We start from the raw sequence: 17,450 nt of genomic DNA, 5'->3' as shown, positions 1-17,450 counted from the left end.
ACCTCGCATCAAAGTGCTGCAGATTTTGGAGCAAGCTTTTCACCTCAGTGATGAAGACAGCAAGCTCCTTGTGCTCTTCAGAACTCAAGCTGTTCTCAAAGCCTGTTGGCCTCAGACTCAGGTAGGCCACCGTGTATGGTGCTTGCCATGTCATTCAAGTTAAATGAAGGAAAAGCCAGTTGTCTTTGAAAACTAATACTGCTTCAGACCTTTACAGAATTTTCTCAGAATACTGAAGACATTACTGTTTTTCCTCTTGAACTGTTTGATGTATGTTGTTATTTTTTAAAAAAGAAATCCAATGAATTCCCAGTTTATCTTGTTATGAATTAAAATATTATACAAATATGTAAAACCTGGGATTGGGTTATATTGCTCAGAAAGTTTTCTAAATTTGAATATGAGACAGATAGGTGGTGCTCAGTTGAGGATGAGCCAAAGACAGAAAAGGTTTAAGAAAATGCTCAAAGTTCAGATGTTTGAAGGAGTCTGTGCTAGAATTTCCCCCTTTCCTATGTCATTGTAAGGCAAAGTCAGTTCCAGACAGCTACTATTTTACAAAGGGAGTATGGTGGGGACTTTGAGCTGAAAGCATCAAAGAGGGAAGGGGGTTTTGTAGTACACCCCTTTTAAAATTATACTTTGACTTTTAGTAAACGTCTCTCCACTCCATCACTAGATTCTAGTTTGATTCTGATTAAGGGATTATGAGATGGTATTTTCAGGTCCTCATTTGATTCTTCACGTTTAGGCAGTAAAACCCATCATCATTTTTTTATACGGCTTGTCAATCTCAATAACTCAAAGAGCTCTTCTGAGACATTCAGCCAGTTACTATTACTTGCCATCTCAACGAATCTGATATTTAAAAAAAAGATATCACAGAGAACATCAGAAATAAAAGCTGCAATGACTAATCTGCTCAGTTTAAAAGAATGGAAAACATTTAACCCCTGTATAATTATTTCCAGAGATGAACAATGCAAAGGCCACTGTGTTCTTATTGATGAGATCTGATATGAAGACTACATCAGTAAGGATATTTTATAATATCCTGAAACCTTTGAGATTTGAATTAAAAACATTTTCTCTCACTCCAGAATTATTGGGGGGACCTCTTTCATAGCCCCATCCCAAAGCTTCCCAGTTTTCATTGAGCTGAATATGAGGGAAATGTGGTTTTTCTTGAGTATTAATAATTTTTAAATATTATTTTAAATTAGTTTGCCCCTTTCTTTTCCTCATTGTGGCTTCTCTTTCCAACAGTATACTCTTCTTGGCCCATTTCCTGCCCAGCACCTAATGGGACTCCAGATAATTTCAATGATGGATGTGGTTTCTTATTGTGTAAAGATAATTTCAATGATATTGCAATGTTCAATTACTAGAATGTGTGTGAAAGCCACCCTTGGTGTGTCTAAGTAATCCTCTTAGCCGAGCTTTGCATACATCAAAGTGGAACTTAATATTTAATTATGCTTTAGGTGCTATAAGTTAGTGGTCCCACAAATCAATGTAGTGCTGGGAAACAGGCCAGCCTGTACAAAATTAAAAAATGTGTTTTATGGAGCCAGCCACCTATCTCGCTGTTGGAAGTGCAGCAGTTTTCACTTCTCTAATGATTAGTTAACAAAATTAAAAATTCAGATGTCCTCATTTTTTAAAAGGCTTGAGAGATGTTAATTCATATTCTAATGGCATCCCATTGGGAAATGGCCGAGGGAGGGGGACATGTGACAGAGGGTGAGATGTGTTGTTCTTAATCCCCTTGATACATTTTATCAGAGCTCTTCAGGTTCTTTAATTTTCTAGTTAATCAGAGCATTAAAAATGTGCCTCAAAGTACTAATACTCTCCTTAAAGCACCCTAATTTAAGTTGGGGTGTGAATGAGGGGGAAAGTAAACCCATAAGCTGTGCAGTTCCATTATTGTGTGTGTGTGTGTGTGTGTGTGTGTATGTATATATAATCTGGATGTGATGGGCAATTTTCTCCCACCATCCGTCTATACCTGTAGTGCACTTTACTGGGTTTTGGGTTTTTTTTGCAGATGATTATAAACTCACCTTTTGGAATAAAAGTACCATTCTGAGAAAGGCAAAATACCACAGAGGCAGATTTGAGCCATGCAATACTTCATATAATCATTTTGTGCATCCCAAAGAACAGAATAACATATTCCCTGTACTGGAGATTTTTAGATAATTGATTCAAAATGGAGCGAAACAATTCATCCTGCTTGTAGTCTGAGTAAACTTAGTTTACTCTCAGTGATGTTGTTATGTAGCTTGACTTGACTGTGTAGTTCTGTGATGATATCAGTCACTGATATACTTTGGCTATTTGGACTTTACATATAGATGATCCACGAAGAGCTTATCTTGCCAATTAGAATTAAAAGTGGTACAAAACCAGCAGTAGATAGGGGGAAATAAAACATTGAATCAGAATGGCTAAATTCCTTCAGTTCTCAAAATTTAAGTTTATGTGTGTGTATGTGAAATGTTTATCATTCCTCCCTCCCACCATTATTTTAACCCCCAAATCAAAGGAATAAATGCTAAAGGTGAACAGCATTATTAAAATAAAATAATACGATTAGTGCCAAGAGGGTTTCAAAGGGTGTTTGGAATGTATTTAATGTAATAAAATATTCAGAATAGACATTTTGTACATGTCTGTGTAAATATTTTCTCTTTTACTTAGTAATGAATATTCCCTAGAGAAGGACATTCCAAAATGGTTATGATACATAATGGACTGTCAGTTTTCTGTTCAATGCTAGGTGTCACCTTTCTTCCCTCACCTGGACTTTCTACAGGGAAGTTAGCCATGCAAACTGTTGTTTGCAAGTGGCCTCAGAACTTCCTTAGTTACTTGTATGAACAGCTACAGGGCTCCAGCCAAAATACCAGTATATATTTTGAAGAATTGCATTTCTTATATCAGTTTCTCCTAGATGCATTGAATAGACCTGCTCTAATAAGTAAAAATACAGGTTATAATAGTTTCTGCAACACCTTCTGTATCTTAATCCAAGCCAAATGCAGGCCACATACCAAAATATTGGATGCATCCCTTAGTTTTGTTCTATGTCTCAAACTGCAAAAGCTAACATGCCAGGAGAAGCCTTCTCCAAACTGTTGTTGTTCAAAATGTCAGACTAAAGCTTCCTGGCATTCTTTAGCCATTGGCTGTAGCAAGATAAGGATAATGAGGGAGTACCAAATCCACGCTCCAGTCCTAAGGGCTGGAGTGTGGCTTTGGTGCAGCTTCCGGACGCATAGGAGGCGTGCATCATTTAAATACCATACCTCCAGTGTGGCCCGAAGCAGCTTTATTTTTGCCTGTCTGTATGGGCCCTTTATTAACTTGACAAATAATGGCAACAGAGAATCTAGACAAATTCAACCTAGACATTGAAGAAACAGGAGTAGTAAAACAGTTCTCATACCTGGGTTCAAACACTGATAGAAATGGGGACTGTAGTCAGATCAGAAGAAGGTTAAGAATTGGGAGAGCAGCTGTGAAAGAACTAGAAAAGATTCTAAAATACAAAGATATACAACTGAACACAAGGGTCAGAATTGTGTAAGCCATTGTCTGTATGGATGTGAGAGCTGGACAGTAAAGAAATAAGATAGGAAGAAAATCAATTCATTTGAGATGTAGTGCTGGAGAAGAGTGCTGAGGATCCTGTGGACAGCCAAAAAGAAAAACAAATGGGTCCCAGATCAGATCAAGCCAGAAATCTCCCTGGAAGCTACGATGACAAAACTGAGGCTGTCGTACTTCAGACACCTCATGAGAAGGGATGACTCATTGGAAAAATAATAAAGCTTGGAAAGGTGGAGGGAAGTAGAAAGAGAGGAAGTCCAAAGGCCAGATGCATGGACTCTATTAAGGAGGTAACAGGTATGAATTTGCAGGAACTAAGCAGAACAGTGGATGATGGGGGGGGGGGGTCTTGAAGATGTCTTATCCACAGTGTAGCCATGGGTTGAGATCAACTCGAGGACAGTTAACAACAGCAACAAATTCCTGTACAGTATTTTGGCATTTTTATCTTAGGAAGAGGGGATAAGATTTAGATTACAAATGCTTCCTGTGTATAAAATCACACCTGGTGTGGAAGAAATAGGAAATGCCCCCCCCCCCCATCCACTGAAGCTGAATAATAGAAGATTCACGAGAGACAAAAAGAAGTACTGCTTTGCATATCAGGTAGCTATGGAATTCATGGCCACAATGTAGGCATAGACATTGGTAAATCTGCTGTGGGAACAGACGGCTAAGTAGGTCTACTTATATTGTGCTCTTCTCTTCTTACATCATCTCTCAGAGGATTTTCTAGAACAGTTTACAAAAAACAAGCATTGATAAAGAAAATGTAGCATCAGAAAGAGTTGGACCCTCATCCTGTTGTTTTGTATAACTGTGAGAAAACATTGTGGTTCTTTGACTTCACCCTTTGTCTCTGCTTTTATGATTAAAATGTCTTCATAAAATCTTAGCTACTTTTTAAAAAATTAAACTAAACCTGGGAATGTGGACATTTTAATTTATTGATGATATCTGTTATAATAACAAGAACTGAAATGGCCAATTAAAGTCCTAATTACGACATTTTTACTGTATTGATTTTGAGATTGAATTTCCACTGCTGAATGTTTATTCTAGAAGAAGGATTTATGTCCTGACTGAACAAGTTGATATCCTGGCTGAATAACTATCCAGCGTTCATGTGTAATCAAAACGGAATATGCCTTAACTATATGTGCTGTCCAAAGGTCGCATTAGTGTGTGCATAAGTGACAATTGCTTTTAAAGAGAAAAAAAAATTAAATATGTATTCCATACAGTGAGGTGGAGCCAGGTTTGGGAATGTGCAGCTAATCTAGGAGAATAGGATTTCCCCTTCCCATCCTTCCTATGGCAGTCCCTCTAACCCCAACAAATGTTACACTGAGAGTTTGGGGACACAAATGAATGGGTTGAGCAGTAGCGTATGTTAGGGGATTCCTGAAAACCATACAGAAACATCTTCTGTTCACAAAGCAGATCCTGGATCCAGCCTAGTGAACAAAACCATACACTTTGCATATGCTGAAATTACTGAAGTCACTAAGTACTCAATGATCATAGTCTGGCTGTGGTAGTTCTTCTCCATAAATAATGGAAGAGTTAATTCTTCTCCATAGTCCTCTCATTTATCTCAGGAGCCACAACTAAATAAAGCTAAGTAAATAATTTACCTACACTGAGTTGGAATAATAATTTATCAATCAGTCTCTTGCATTTGAGGTTAACCTTAGCTGGAGCAAGGAGCTCCTATATGTGTTCATAATGACAGATGCATAATAAGTGGCTCTAGCTCAATAAAACCACAACTGGAGACTCAAGAGTAATTGAATCAGTGGGAGATTTCATTCCAGTCGCATCTTTCATGTCACTTTAGCACAATATCTTCAGATAAAGCATAGGTCTAATTTGAGTTATTTTAGAGATCCTTTCCGCTGTGAATAAATCTGGAAGTAGGCTATCTTTACTAAGCTCTACTGTGACTCAGAATGTATTGTAGCAATAAGGAGGTATTCTCCAATGTGTTCCCTGCAATTCTGCTTTTAATGCTATATTAATTCAAATTCACACTGCAGTCAAGCACCTAAGAATATTTGTGAGCTACTTACGTTTACATGATCCTGAATGTATTAACAGAGATTTTCTAAGGTTATGAATAAATCTCTCATTGTTCTGAGACTTGGTAAACAAGTAAAGACAGAAAAATTTATGGGCATTCAACAAATGTACATAGTTCATCTATACCTCCAGTAATTCAGTGAAAAGAAAATGCTTGGTTGCCACATGTCAAATGCTGCAGCAAGATTCCTCTCACATTCTTAATTCATTCCATTCTTGTGAATGCCAGGACTTCTGATGAAAATATTTAATGTAGAAGTGGCGGGTTTTCACCATTTGTAACATGGACTGTACATCTTTTTTGTTTTAACTCTTACTACGTCATCTTCTTTATACAGTGCTGAACAGTAATGTTTACAGGAAAGATAAGGTATCAGATTATGAGGAAAATTAGGCACCCTCAAATTAGTCATAAATACTGTATCTCTGGTTTGTTGTTGAGTACTTTTAAGTTGTTTCTGGCACCTAAGGTCACCCAGTGGGTTTCCATAGCCAAGCAGGGAATCAAACCTGATCTCCAGAGTCATAGTCCTACTCTCGAACCACTACACCAACTTATCTCTCTGTACTTTTAAAAAAAAAAGTCAAAAAATTGAAGAGTTTTCTGTAATTTTTAAAAAAGTAGATCTGTTAAGGTTAGTTCCAGAACTTAATGGTACTTAAACATTGAGAAGTACATCATTAGGGTACGGGAGGTTTGGATCACACCAGGTGACATCCTAAGAGGGGGTTGACACCACTGCTCCTCAAATGCCTGTCTCTTGGCAGAAACAGCATCCCTTTAAAACTCTAGACCTCAGCAAAAGAGAAGGCATGAGTGGGGCAAGGCTCAGTGGTGGGGAAAGAACAGGCTTCAGAGGTTTTTGTAAATTTAAATTTTTCTTTTACAACATATCTTACCAAATTTTCACTTTAGTCGCATGAAACTATGCAAATATAAATACACTCAGGCTGTGCTTATAATATTATAATTTAAAGCTATAATTTTAATTTTGCTGATTGCTTATATCTCATCTGTTGCCATTACATTCAGTGATATACGGGAATTGCAATTTGTGAATAACAATAGTACAAAAATACATTACTAAGGATTCTGAATGGTGTGATATGGGAGTAGGTCAAAGATTGGGGTGTGTGACACCATGAGTTATCACACCAGGTGACACCAAACTTAGTGATGCCACTGGAGAAAGGAAATGAAAATACACCAAATATAAAATAATAAGCATATCAATTATTTATCATTTCCCTTTAATATTCATTATACAGTATTTTTTGTGTGTTACACTCATTTCATACAAATTAGTTTCTTTTATTTTCCTATACTGTAGTTTCAAAAATATAACTACAAAGAAGGGAGGACAAATCAGGTAGCAGTGGTGAAAATATGCATACTATTCACCGATTCAAATCACAGGTCTCCCTGGTCAGGACCAATACTTCACTTGGACTGGATTTAAACTGGCACTTTCACTGTACCCAGAAGCTATTAGCTATGTAGGTATATTGGTTCCTCAATATATTATTCAAATATCATTATTTGAATGATTACACTTGTCTACACTGTTAGCTGAAATATCCTGTGATCTGAATTGGTGAATATCACTCAGACTAAATCACTGGGGTAGATTTCAGACACACTGAAGATGATGTTATATTAGGAGTATTGCATATTCTTCAAGGCATCTCATTGTATATTTGAAAAACTTGCTTCTAGAAAATTAATACATTTACATAATTATTCCCTTGTGCATTACACACAATATATCAAGTTCATATTACATATATATTAATATATAGTACTATGGTAAATCTTCATCAAATAAATATGTATTGGTATCTCAAGTTGGGAGTTAGGTTCTTAGGTTTGAAGAGCTGCTGCCACTAAACGCAGACTACCAAGCTTACACTTCATAAGTTGCTTCATAAACAAATGTTTGCATATTTTGCTTCTGCTATGTATCAGGAACAGCAAGAAGCTGTGAAAAGGCACCAAAGTCTAACTATTGTGTACTTCAGGAATAGACAGCTTGTGACCCCCCCCCCCAAGATGCAATGGGGCTGCATCTCCATCATTCTTCCCATTGGCAGTGTTGACTCAGTCTGATAGGAGTTGCAATCCAATTAAAATCTGGAAGGCCACAAATAATCCACCCATGCCATAATGAAAGCATGCTGTTTAGAGCCTCTCTATTCTTCTTTCACTAATGCTTCTTCCTGAGATTCTTTCTTTATCGTGCACTTTCCAGCTTCTTTAAAAAACAGTATTCTGCTTATTTTAATATTCATATATTAAAAAACAAGTAACTAAAAGGCTTCAGAATACTGTTTTCTGCTGCTACTGCTTGTTTTCTGCTATTGTTAAATACACAAATAAAGGGAAACGTTTGAGGTCAAGTGCTGTTTCTTGTGTTACTTCCATTTCCAGAAACATTATAGCTTGATACAAACAAATGTGAAAAAGCTGTATTTAGCATGAAAATGCACAGTACAATGACACACACACACACCATTTCTTTATGAAACCAGCATTCAATTATCTGTAAATTATTATTTTTTCTTTCAGACCTTGTTGGCCTTCTCCCATCTTCATGTCTGTACTCTTTTGTGCCCTGTTACTCAACTTCTTTTATTCTTTACTGCTTTTAAAAAGAATTGTTTTTCAGGTTCCTAACCTGGTAGTCTGCAGATGTTTTTGACTGCAAACCCCATAAACCCTGAACAAAATAGTTATTTTCTATAACATTGGAGACAATTAAAGTTTTAAACCAATACAATGGAAAAACACCATGTTAAACAAGGATGTGATGGACCATTTCAGTTCAGCACTGTTACATTTAGTATTCTAAATTTCCAAGTGGGCTGTTTCCAATAATGTCATTCTACTATCATTTGCAGAAACCTTGTTTGCATCTTCACAAAAATGTTAAAGCCAGTGGTGTCACTAGGATTGGTGTCACCCAGTGTGGGCAACTCATGATGTCACCCCATGAACAAAAAACTATCTCCAAATTGTAGATTTGTATTATATTTTGTCTTCTTTTACACTCTTTCCCCTAGCCCTTGCACCTTAGGTTCTCTGATCCCTCCCTCCATTGCAAATGACTAAAATCCTTGCCACACCAACACAGGCCCACTCCACACCAAAATGCCTCCTTTGACCCGGGAGGACCCCATCTCTCCTCATCTAAGAAGATATAACAGGCTACCTACCTACCTGATCCCCTTCCCCACCACCATTTCTTTTTCCTTTTGTGTCATGTCTTTTTAGATTGTAGGCCTGAGGGCAGGGAACCATCTAATTAAAAATAATAATAATTGTAAGCCGCTCTGAGAGCTTTTAGGGCTGAAGGGTGGGATATAAATACCACAAATAAAATAAAATAATAAATACCTCTACACTGTTGATCTTGTAGCTGGTTGCCTCATTCTGGATGAAGCTTTGGCTATGGAGAGTTGCTCGACTTCAGAGCAACTTTGCAAGCTGGGCTTGGCCAAGGAGGCAGTAGTGGCCCTGAGTAGGAGAGAAAAAAAGAACATTATCTTCTTGAGGCCACCACCACCTTCCTGACCGAGCCCCATTCAGAAAGTTGCTCTAAAGTCAAACAGCTGTATGTGACCTAAGGCATCAGCCAGAATGAAGCACCCAGACATGAGATCAAGAGTTGGGGAATATACTGGGATCTCTTGGGTAGTGGGTAGATCAGGACTTCTCAAGTCAGAGGAAGAGGATAATGACTGTTTATAAAATAATTTTATAGCAGTGATTTCGGACTGCGTCTGCGCTGCAGAAATAATCCAATTTTACACACTTTAACTTCCATGGCTCAGTGCCATGGAATTCTGGGTTTTGTGAGACATTGTGAGTCTTCTCTGTCAGATTGCTCTGGTGCCATAAAAATTACAATTCCCAGAATTCCATAGCATTGAGCCATGGCAGCTAAAGTGGTGTTAAACTGGATTATTTCTGCAGTGCAGATGCAGCCTCAGTATCACTTTCTCTGACAGTTTCACCCAATGTGGTCCATACCCGTAAATCTATTTAATGATGCCATTAGCTGAAACCTCTACTTACTTCAGGTTGCACTAGAAATTTTCCAAGCTATATCACCACTCATGAGTTTAGTGTTCTGAATGTTGCTTATGTTAGTTTTCTCCTATTTGTACAACTGTTCCACTTTTTCTAAACAAAGTTACATTAGATTCAAGACATTTTTTAGAAACACTCCTTTGATGTGGTACAGTTGGCCCTCAGTATCCGCAGGAGATCCGTTCTGGACCCCGCTGCAGATACCAAAATCTGTGGATGATCTAGTTCCATTGTCCTCAGTGGTGGTGGTGCTTCCTCTTTCTCCTTCTCTGCTTCCTCCCACCTCTTCCTCCTCTTCCACCAGCCCTCATCCGTTCTCCCTCCCTCCCTCCCGGCTCTCACCAGCAATGACAGGTAGGCGGTTGCCACCACTTCCTCTTCCTTATCTTCTTCCTTTCCCTCCGCCTCTTCCTCCACCAACAGTGCTGCCTCAGCATGGGCTTGTCATCCACGGATGGTTGAATCCGTGGATGGCAAGTCCACCTAAACTGAGGGCGGACTGTATAACATTTGAGTGGTTTTAATTTAGACGTACTATAAATGTTTTTTAATCAAAGTTTAACTACTTTAAGATAAAATGTTACAGTAGAACCACAGTACTTTTATTTTTGTAAGGAATTTCAGGAGATGATGAATTTTCTTAGCGTTATTCCGTTGGTCTGTTTGTTTGTGTTTACTATTATTTGGGGAATATAATCCTCGTTATTTTTATATTATCTATATGTATCTCTGTGTTCAGCACACATGGTTGGACTGAATAAAATGCTTCCTTGGAAAATCTTAGACTGCTCCTGCATTTTCCAACTGTAACTTGCTTATAAATATGAGTGCATCATATTAGTTGCCGGAAAATTATACCATTGCTGATTTGTTAATCTGAGTCCTGCACGTAGCATGATTTTTCCCCCTCTCTCAATTTCTTAGGTAGAAATAAATGACATTGAAAATGAAGAAAAGAGGTACACCCTCTTCTTGAAACTTTTGGAAGCTAGTGAAGACCATGCAGAATTTCAGCATTTAGTTATGCTCCTGCAAGCTTGGCCACCTATGAAAAACATAAATGCGTAAGTATTTGTTCACCCATTAGCAAAAATTTTAAATGGTTGGGCTTTTTTGAATGACTTATCTTTCTTTTGACTTTGAAAACAGTTTTCTTTTGCTTGAGTCTAAATATCCATGTATCCTTGTCTCTCCGTGAAATGCAATTGAAGAACATGTTACTTATTTTAGAACTGATGTATGTATTCATATATAGGTCTGAAGATATTAGTCAAAAAACCAGTCCCAAAAACCTGGATCACCTTATCCATGGATCATTCTACTGTTTCTTGACTTTTATTTTTACAAAGGAACTATCCCTTTCACTGAGTAGAGTGAGAAAAGGTGAGACCTTAGTCCATCCCAAGAGAACATAAAAGGAGTACTGAACCCCTTTACACTCGCTAGTGTGACCCCGCTTCTGGCCTTTTTGAATGCCTGGGGAGGAAAATGGTGGTGGCGGCTCTTTGGTACTTCCTGTCAAAGGAATGCGAAGAGAACATAAGAGAGTCAGTGATTCTTTCAAGTTGTCCTGGGACAGACTAAGCTCTTGCCTTTTGCCACTCTACTCAGTTCCTTTTTTGATAAGAGATAATACTATACCCTAACTATTATCAAAAAAAGGATCCTTCCCCTTCTCTGAGTAGAGTGACAAAAGGCCTTTTTGAATATCTGGGTGGGAAAATAGTGGCAGCAGCAACCAGGTACAACTGACCCCCTGAGGCAGCGCTGATGCTTACCACACTCTCTGTGGAATGACCCTCAACTTATCCACAAGTCATATCAAAACGTATAATTTTGGCCCCCAAACCTGCCCTCAACTTATACATAACGTTGAATTACACACAAGTATATGAGGTATGTCCAAATACTAAAAACCAGCAGGGTTTTCAGAAAATGTCGGGACTATTATATCCAATTCAGCTTTGCTGCTATCTATATTTGCTAGTGTTTTATTTTTGTCTTCACATTAATAACTGTTTATGTCGCATTTATTGGAAATGTGTTAGGAAGTAAGATTGATTTCAGATCAACCTTCAGTAAAATTTTAGTACAGGCTTACAATGGCTACCAAGTTTCAAGAGAAAGTGAAATTGTACAGTACAAGATTACTATAAACATGTTGGATAAAATAGAGGATTTTGTTCCAGGAGTGGTCACTGGTATTCTCCCTTTCTATTTTCTGAATACATGGGGGGAAAGAGCACATGGTTAGGCTTGTTCTGTCTAAACAACACACAGCAACAATAGCCCAGTGTCTCTACTTTGAAGAAGAAATTAGGAATTTTTGGTTTAAGGAATGAGACCAGCTCATATTTTTTCCCCAACACATATATATGAAGGCTGGCCCAATCTTCCTTCCTTAATTTGTAAAATGAAGTTGGGAGGAGGTATCTTATATGAAATATACAAAGCTACCTTTGGTTGAGTTGGACTATTGATACATTTAATTTTGAATGCCAGTGGAATCTTACTTCTTAGATAAAGGCCTTTCATAGTCTGAAATCCTTTTAATAAAAGATTCATCCACTCAGTTACATGTGCTTCTCACTGCTTTCATCCTCACTAAACCATATGCCAGTTCACACATTCCTTTTGTATGCTTACTTTCTTATTATCATTATTTTAATCCTTCTTTTCTGTGTGAAATATTCAAGGCAGCAAGCATGCATGTACACCAATGTTAATAACTCAGAAATATAGCAAAACAAAATGGGGGGGGGGGGAATCAATCAACAGAAATCAGAATCTTCTTTATAAAACCTTGCCTAAAAATGGACACATCTAATTCTTGAAGGTTAATGGGTTTCCCCCCACCAGTATGAGTAATGCCATATGCATGTGGCAGCCACACCAATGGTCACAACATAAAAAGCATTAAATCCCTGTTGCTTGTATAAGACAGTTCACGTATGACTGTAGGCCATTCCTATATTACTGTGCTTGGAAACGTGCTCAGCAAGTAATTCCTGTAACAGCTGAATTTATGTACTGTATCTTAGAAAGAAAATGCAGTGCCTGTATGCAAATTATGGTACAATTTAGTAGTTTAGCAATGCATTGTTACCTTTGTAGAGATTCATGTTTTTCTTCTTCAGCATCACCATACCTATCTGAATAAATTTGCTTGTGTATTGTGCTTATTGATGTTAGTAGTGTCCTTGCTAAAGTCTGAGAGAACTGTGCACCTCTCTGAGCATTCTGTGTTTTCATTTTTCAGATAACAGTCTCAAATGGCCCTATAACATCTGTGTGTGTGTCCTATCCCCCAAGATCAGATGGGTATTATTCAGGTTTCATTAGGCTGTTTGTCTGACTTTAGGACCACTGCAATTAATGAAGTGGTATATAAAGATTTTGTTTTTCTGTATATCCATGTGTGTGCCCCTAGACTTTGTTTTACTCTTTTCTTAAAGTTTACTTTCATCAATAAGAATACATCAATTAGATGTTGTGTTTGTTGTTTTGCAGTAGCTTGAGTTAAGTATTCAGTGATTTCACAGTCACTGTGCATTTGTTCTGTCAACAGTCAGATTTTCTTTGCATCCTCTCAAATAAAGAATGTTGCCTGGTTAAAGAAATATTTGGGTATTCATCCATTTATTTGAAATATTTCTATCCTGCTTCTCGTTTGCACAAATCCCAAAGTGGATTACAACTCCATAAAGCAATAAAATAGTCCAATAAAAACACAAGAATAGAATAATATGAAAGAGAATTTAAAGCAGCTCATGTCTGGGAGAAAGCCAAAATAAAAAGGTATGTTTTCAATAAATGCTAGAAAGCCACCAGCACTGAGTCCTGACATACCCACAGGTTGGTGGTCGTTCTGTAGGGTGACTGCTGCCACAGAGAAGGCCTGTTTCTTTGTTGTTACCCAAAGAAAATCCTTTGGCCTCAGTGTTGAACAACAGGGCCACTCTTGAAATTCATATTGCTTTGGGCAGTATAGCAATAGCAAGTACATTTCTATTCTGCTTATCAGTGAACTAGCATTCTCTATGTGGTTTACAATGTGTAAATTACCCCCAACAACCTGGGTACTCATTTTACTGATCTACGAAAGGATAGAAGGCTGAGTCAACCCTGGAGCTTTTCCTGGAATCGAAATGCAGTACTGGCATTTAACAACTGTGCCACCAAGGCTCCCTAGAGTTGGCATTCTCCTACATTCCTTGCGCTGAGCTGTATAGATCATTGTAAGCAAATACCGCACACCATTCAATTGATTGCAGCGCGGCTTCCACGTAAACCGGAAGTTGCGTATGGCTTGCCCGCGTATGGAGTGGGCATGCAAACTTTGAACCTAATTTGGTATACTCAGAGCTGAACATTTTGTCTGTCTTCCCTTGTCACCATTATTTGATTTTAAACTAAGTCCAACTACTACTATAGTGCTCCAAGAATATTCTTGTCATTATGGTATCTCAAGACTCCCACAGCAAAGAGGACAACATATAGTCCCTTCATGTACAAACTGCTCCAGAAATAGGAGCAGAACCACCATAAAACTGCATTCAGTCCATGGGGATCAGTCCAGGACAATACTTTGGTCAGTAGTGAAAGGTCACTAAGAGTAAAAATGTGTATTCATAGTTAAGTCAGAATCCTGACTGAAATGGGCAAAGATAATCTACATCCTTCAGGAGCAGCAAAAACTGAATCACTATCACATTGAGCATCTTTTCCCAAAGGGGAGTATTATGCTTGATTGTCTTTATTATAAACTTTCAGGTACAGGGAGATATTTTTTTTCAGGAGTAGTTTTTCCACACTCTGTAATGAGGGACCATATTCTCAATGTATCCCTCCATCCTGAACCCACTCAGTCAAATCACCCCACTAGTTCGATAACCTGTGATGAGCAAAGACAGATTATGTGGTGGTTTGAGTCATGGCTTTAGGGTATTTAGGCTTCAGTTCAACTTTCTTGCTTCTTTTTTTGGAAAAAAAATGTTATTAACCTATCTAGTCTTACTCTTGTGTGTTCCAACCTTTGCTTAGAGCCCCTCTAACTTCTTGTCTTGCAAACTACAGCTTCTCAAATTCATCTGTGTTAATTCTGTCAAGATTATTAGTAATAGGTATTAGTAATTATTAGTAACAGACTTCTAGTTCAGTGCCGGAAGTCAATACACTTATCAGCCACCCCCTCCAACATTTATAACAAAATGAAAATTCTGTGTCCCAGCTGTCAATTTTCTTGAATTATTTATCCCCTGCTTTTGCCAAAGTATGGGTGAAAAATCAACTATGCATGCACCACAACTTTGGGGATGTTTTTTGTACTTTCTAATTCAATGTGTACATGAGCAAATTTGGATGCATATGTGAACACTGGTAGCAATAGCTGAGCCTTCCCTGTGTGGTGCTATTACATGGCATCCTTTCCACTTATTTTCATGGGAAATTAATTTGCACAAAGCTAACTTTCCTCTTTCTCACAATGCTTGCAATTTATTGTCCCCTCAGGATAGTTATTATTGAGGAAGGAAAAAGACAGCAGTTCTTTATCCCTTGTACATTTTTATACTTGGGCAGCCTGTCCCAGCAGTTAGTCTTTTATTATAAACAATAGTACTGAAGGAACTTTTCAAATTTGGTAGCTGTAGTGAATGAGAAGAAACGGATTCTGGAAGAGAGGTTTTCCCCCACAGCATCTAGCTGTTCCCCTGTGTGAAGAAGATTAATTTACAGCTAACTTCAAATATTCCTTTTGCTTTCACAAGGAGTCTTTTCTACTTTATAAGGAACTTGATTTTTTTTACTATCTCAATACATCTTGTCAAAATGTAAATCAGTCTATATGTTCAAACAAGCAGATACATGCAAAAAAGTATATGCTTTTTTTTCCTTTTTTTCTTTATCAGTTTCTTTTAACTTACAAGAAACTTTTTCCCCCTGAATTTCAGAACAAGTCCAAGTAATAATCCTTGGGTTAAACTGGGAACAGTGATGCTTATGAAATGCCAACAGGAAAATAAAGAGAATACAGGAAATGAGATTTTGAAAATATGCCGCTCCTTATATGGGACAAAGCACATGCTCTCTGCAGAGGTGAGTTTTTCCTGACTTGAGCCCTTGCCAGAGATGAACAAGTTTGCACTGATAGTAAACTCATCAGTGGCTGCCTTTTCCTTATTCAACACAGAAAGATAATTGGTAAGGGACTTTTGAACTATATCTGTCTCAGCTGCCACCTTCATTACAGTTATAGCACTGCACCCTATGTTCACGAGGCACTCTTGCTGTATAAGCTGCATTCATTTTCTGTGTGCCTTGCTCCTACACAGCCCTGAGCCCTGATCTAATTGTTGCCCTGGATAGCTAGTGACAGTAAATGGATCATAGGCATACATCCAAATATCTCCTTTTAGTTGATAGGCACACTATGGAATAATATGCTATTATTCCACTTTAACTGCCATGGTTTCATCCTCTCAAATCTTGGGGTTTATAGTTTGGTCAAAGATCCCAAAGGAGCTCTCTGGCTGAGACTTCTAAATGCCCTCTCTATACTGCAGATCCCAGAATTCCATAAAACGAAACCATGGAAATAAAAGTGGACTATAGCACTATAATTTTATTGTATCATTGGGCCCCATTCATCCATCTAGAGGTCTGCTTCAGTGTACTTCCATCTTTCATCAGGGCACTAAGGATTGCTGCTCAGTAGTGCTCAATGAATTTACCTATTTTGTCACATAGATAAAATTTCAGTAATTTTATACCATTCCAATCTCCTTACTGAAAGCCTAAGATTTTGACTTTACATTGCATGCTATTTGCTCCTCCAGATATAGCAGTGATCACAGACCAGCTCAAGACATGTCTATTTTTCTGCTTAGGGGAACCACTGTTTAGGTGCGCTCCTTCTTTTCTGTCCATTCTCAAAGGGATTCCACTTTGCTACAGTATGTGAAGGAATTGGCTAGGTGTGTTTCAGATCAGCAGGACCCCACAACAGTAAAAAATTCTACTGAGGGCTTTACAACAATCATAACTCATGAAACCATCACATTCATTGATTTCTTTATGCTGTTCTAAACCACCCTTCAGTATATAAAGGACGTGGTCAGGTTAATCATGACACAACAAAGTACAATAAGAGAATAACAAGTTAATTTAAATAACACTCTAACAAAGTATTAATGGAATGGCATAGGTCCGTGTACATGCAAATGTGTCTTCTTCAGGGTCTGTTATTTAACCCAGAATTGTGTGTTTCTTAACTGGCAATTATTCTCTGAGACATTAGGAGATGTCTTTTATACACATGCCATTTACACATACCACCCCCCAGCTATATGCCCTCCTCAACTAAATGGGAATAATCCATAGAGCATCTACAACACTAACAGCTGATCTTGGAGTTGTTTGCAAAGGCCCAGGTTGCCCCCAGCCTCACATTGTCTAGACCATTCAATGCAAGCCGAAACCCCTGGGGCAAGATTAGCTGTGATTCTGCAAGACCACACCTGGTTTTACGCAGAGTTTCCCCAAAGCTCCACGGCAAAATCTTAGTATTCGCAAACCCCCCCCCCCTTGTGCTCCTTACCTTGCCAGCTATCGCTCTTCCTCAGGAGCCCCCTTTTGCCATGTCTGATGTGGAAATGAGTCC

General features: G+C 38.1%; 1 protein-coding gene across 1 annotated transcript in view; it reads left to right on the top strand.

Moving 5' to 3' along the window:
- NBAS (NBAS subunit of NRZ tethering complex) overlaps nt 1-17,450 on the top strand; it is a 254,362-nt gene that overhangs the window by 220,209 nt on the left and 16,703 nt on the right. Inside the window, 3 exon segments of the mRNA XM_042464384.1 lie at nt 1-121; nt 10,715-10,854; nt 15,742-15,886. The exon segment at nt 1-121 is cut by the window's left edge and continues 2 nt beyond it. Coding sequence (XP_042320318.1) covers nt 1-121; nt 10,715-10,854; nt 15,742-15,886 — 406 coding nt within the window.

The sequence above is a fragment of the Sceloporus undulatus genome, chromosome 1 (assembly GCF_019175285.1).
Source record: "Sceloporus undulatus isolate JIND9_A2432 ecotype Alabama chromosome 1, SceUnd_v1.1, whole genome shotgun sequence".
In the NCBI taxonomy this organism is placed as follows: Eukaryota; Metazoa; Chordata; class Lepidosauria; order Squamata; family Phrynosomatidae; genus Sceloporus; species Sceloporus undulatus.
This window is presented reverse-complemented; position numbering and strand designations above follow the sequence as displayed.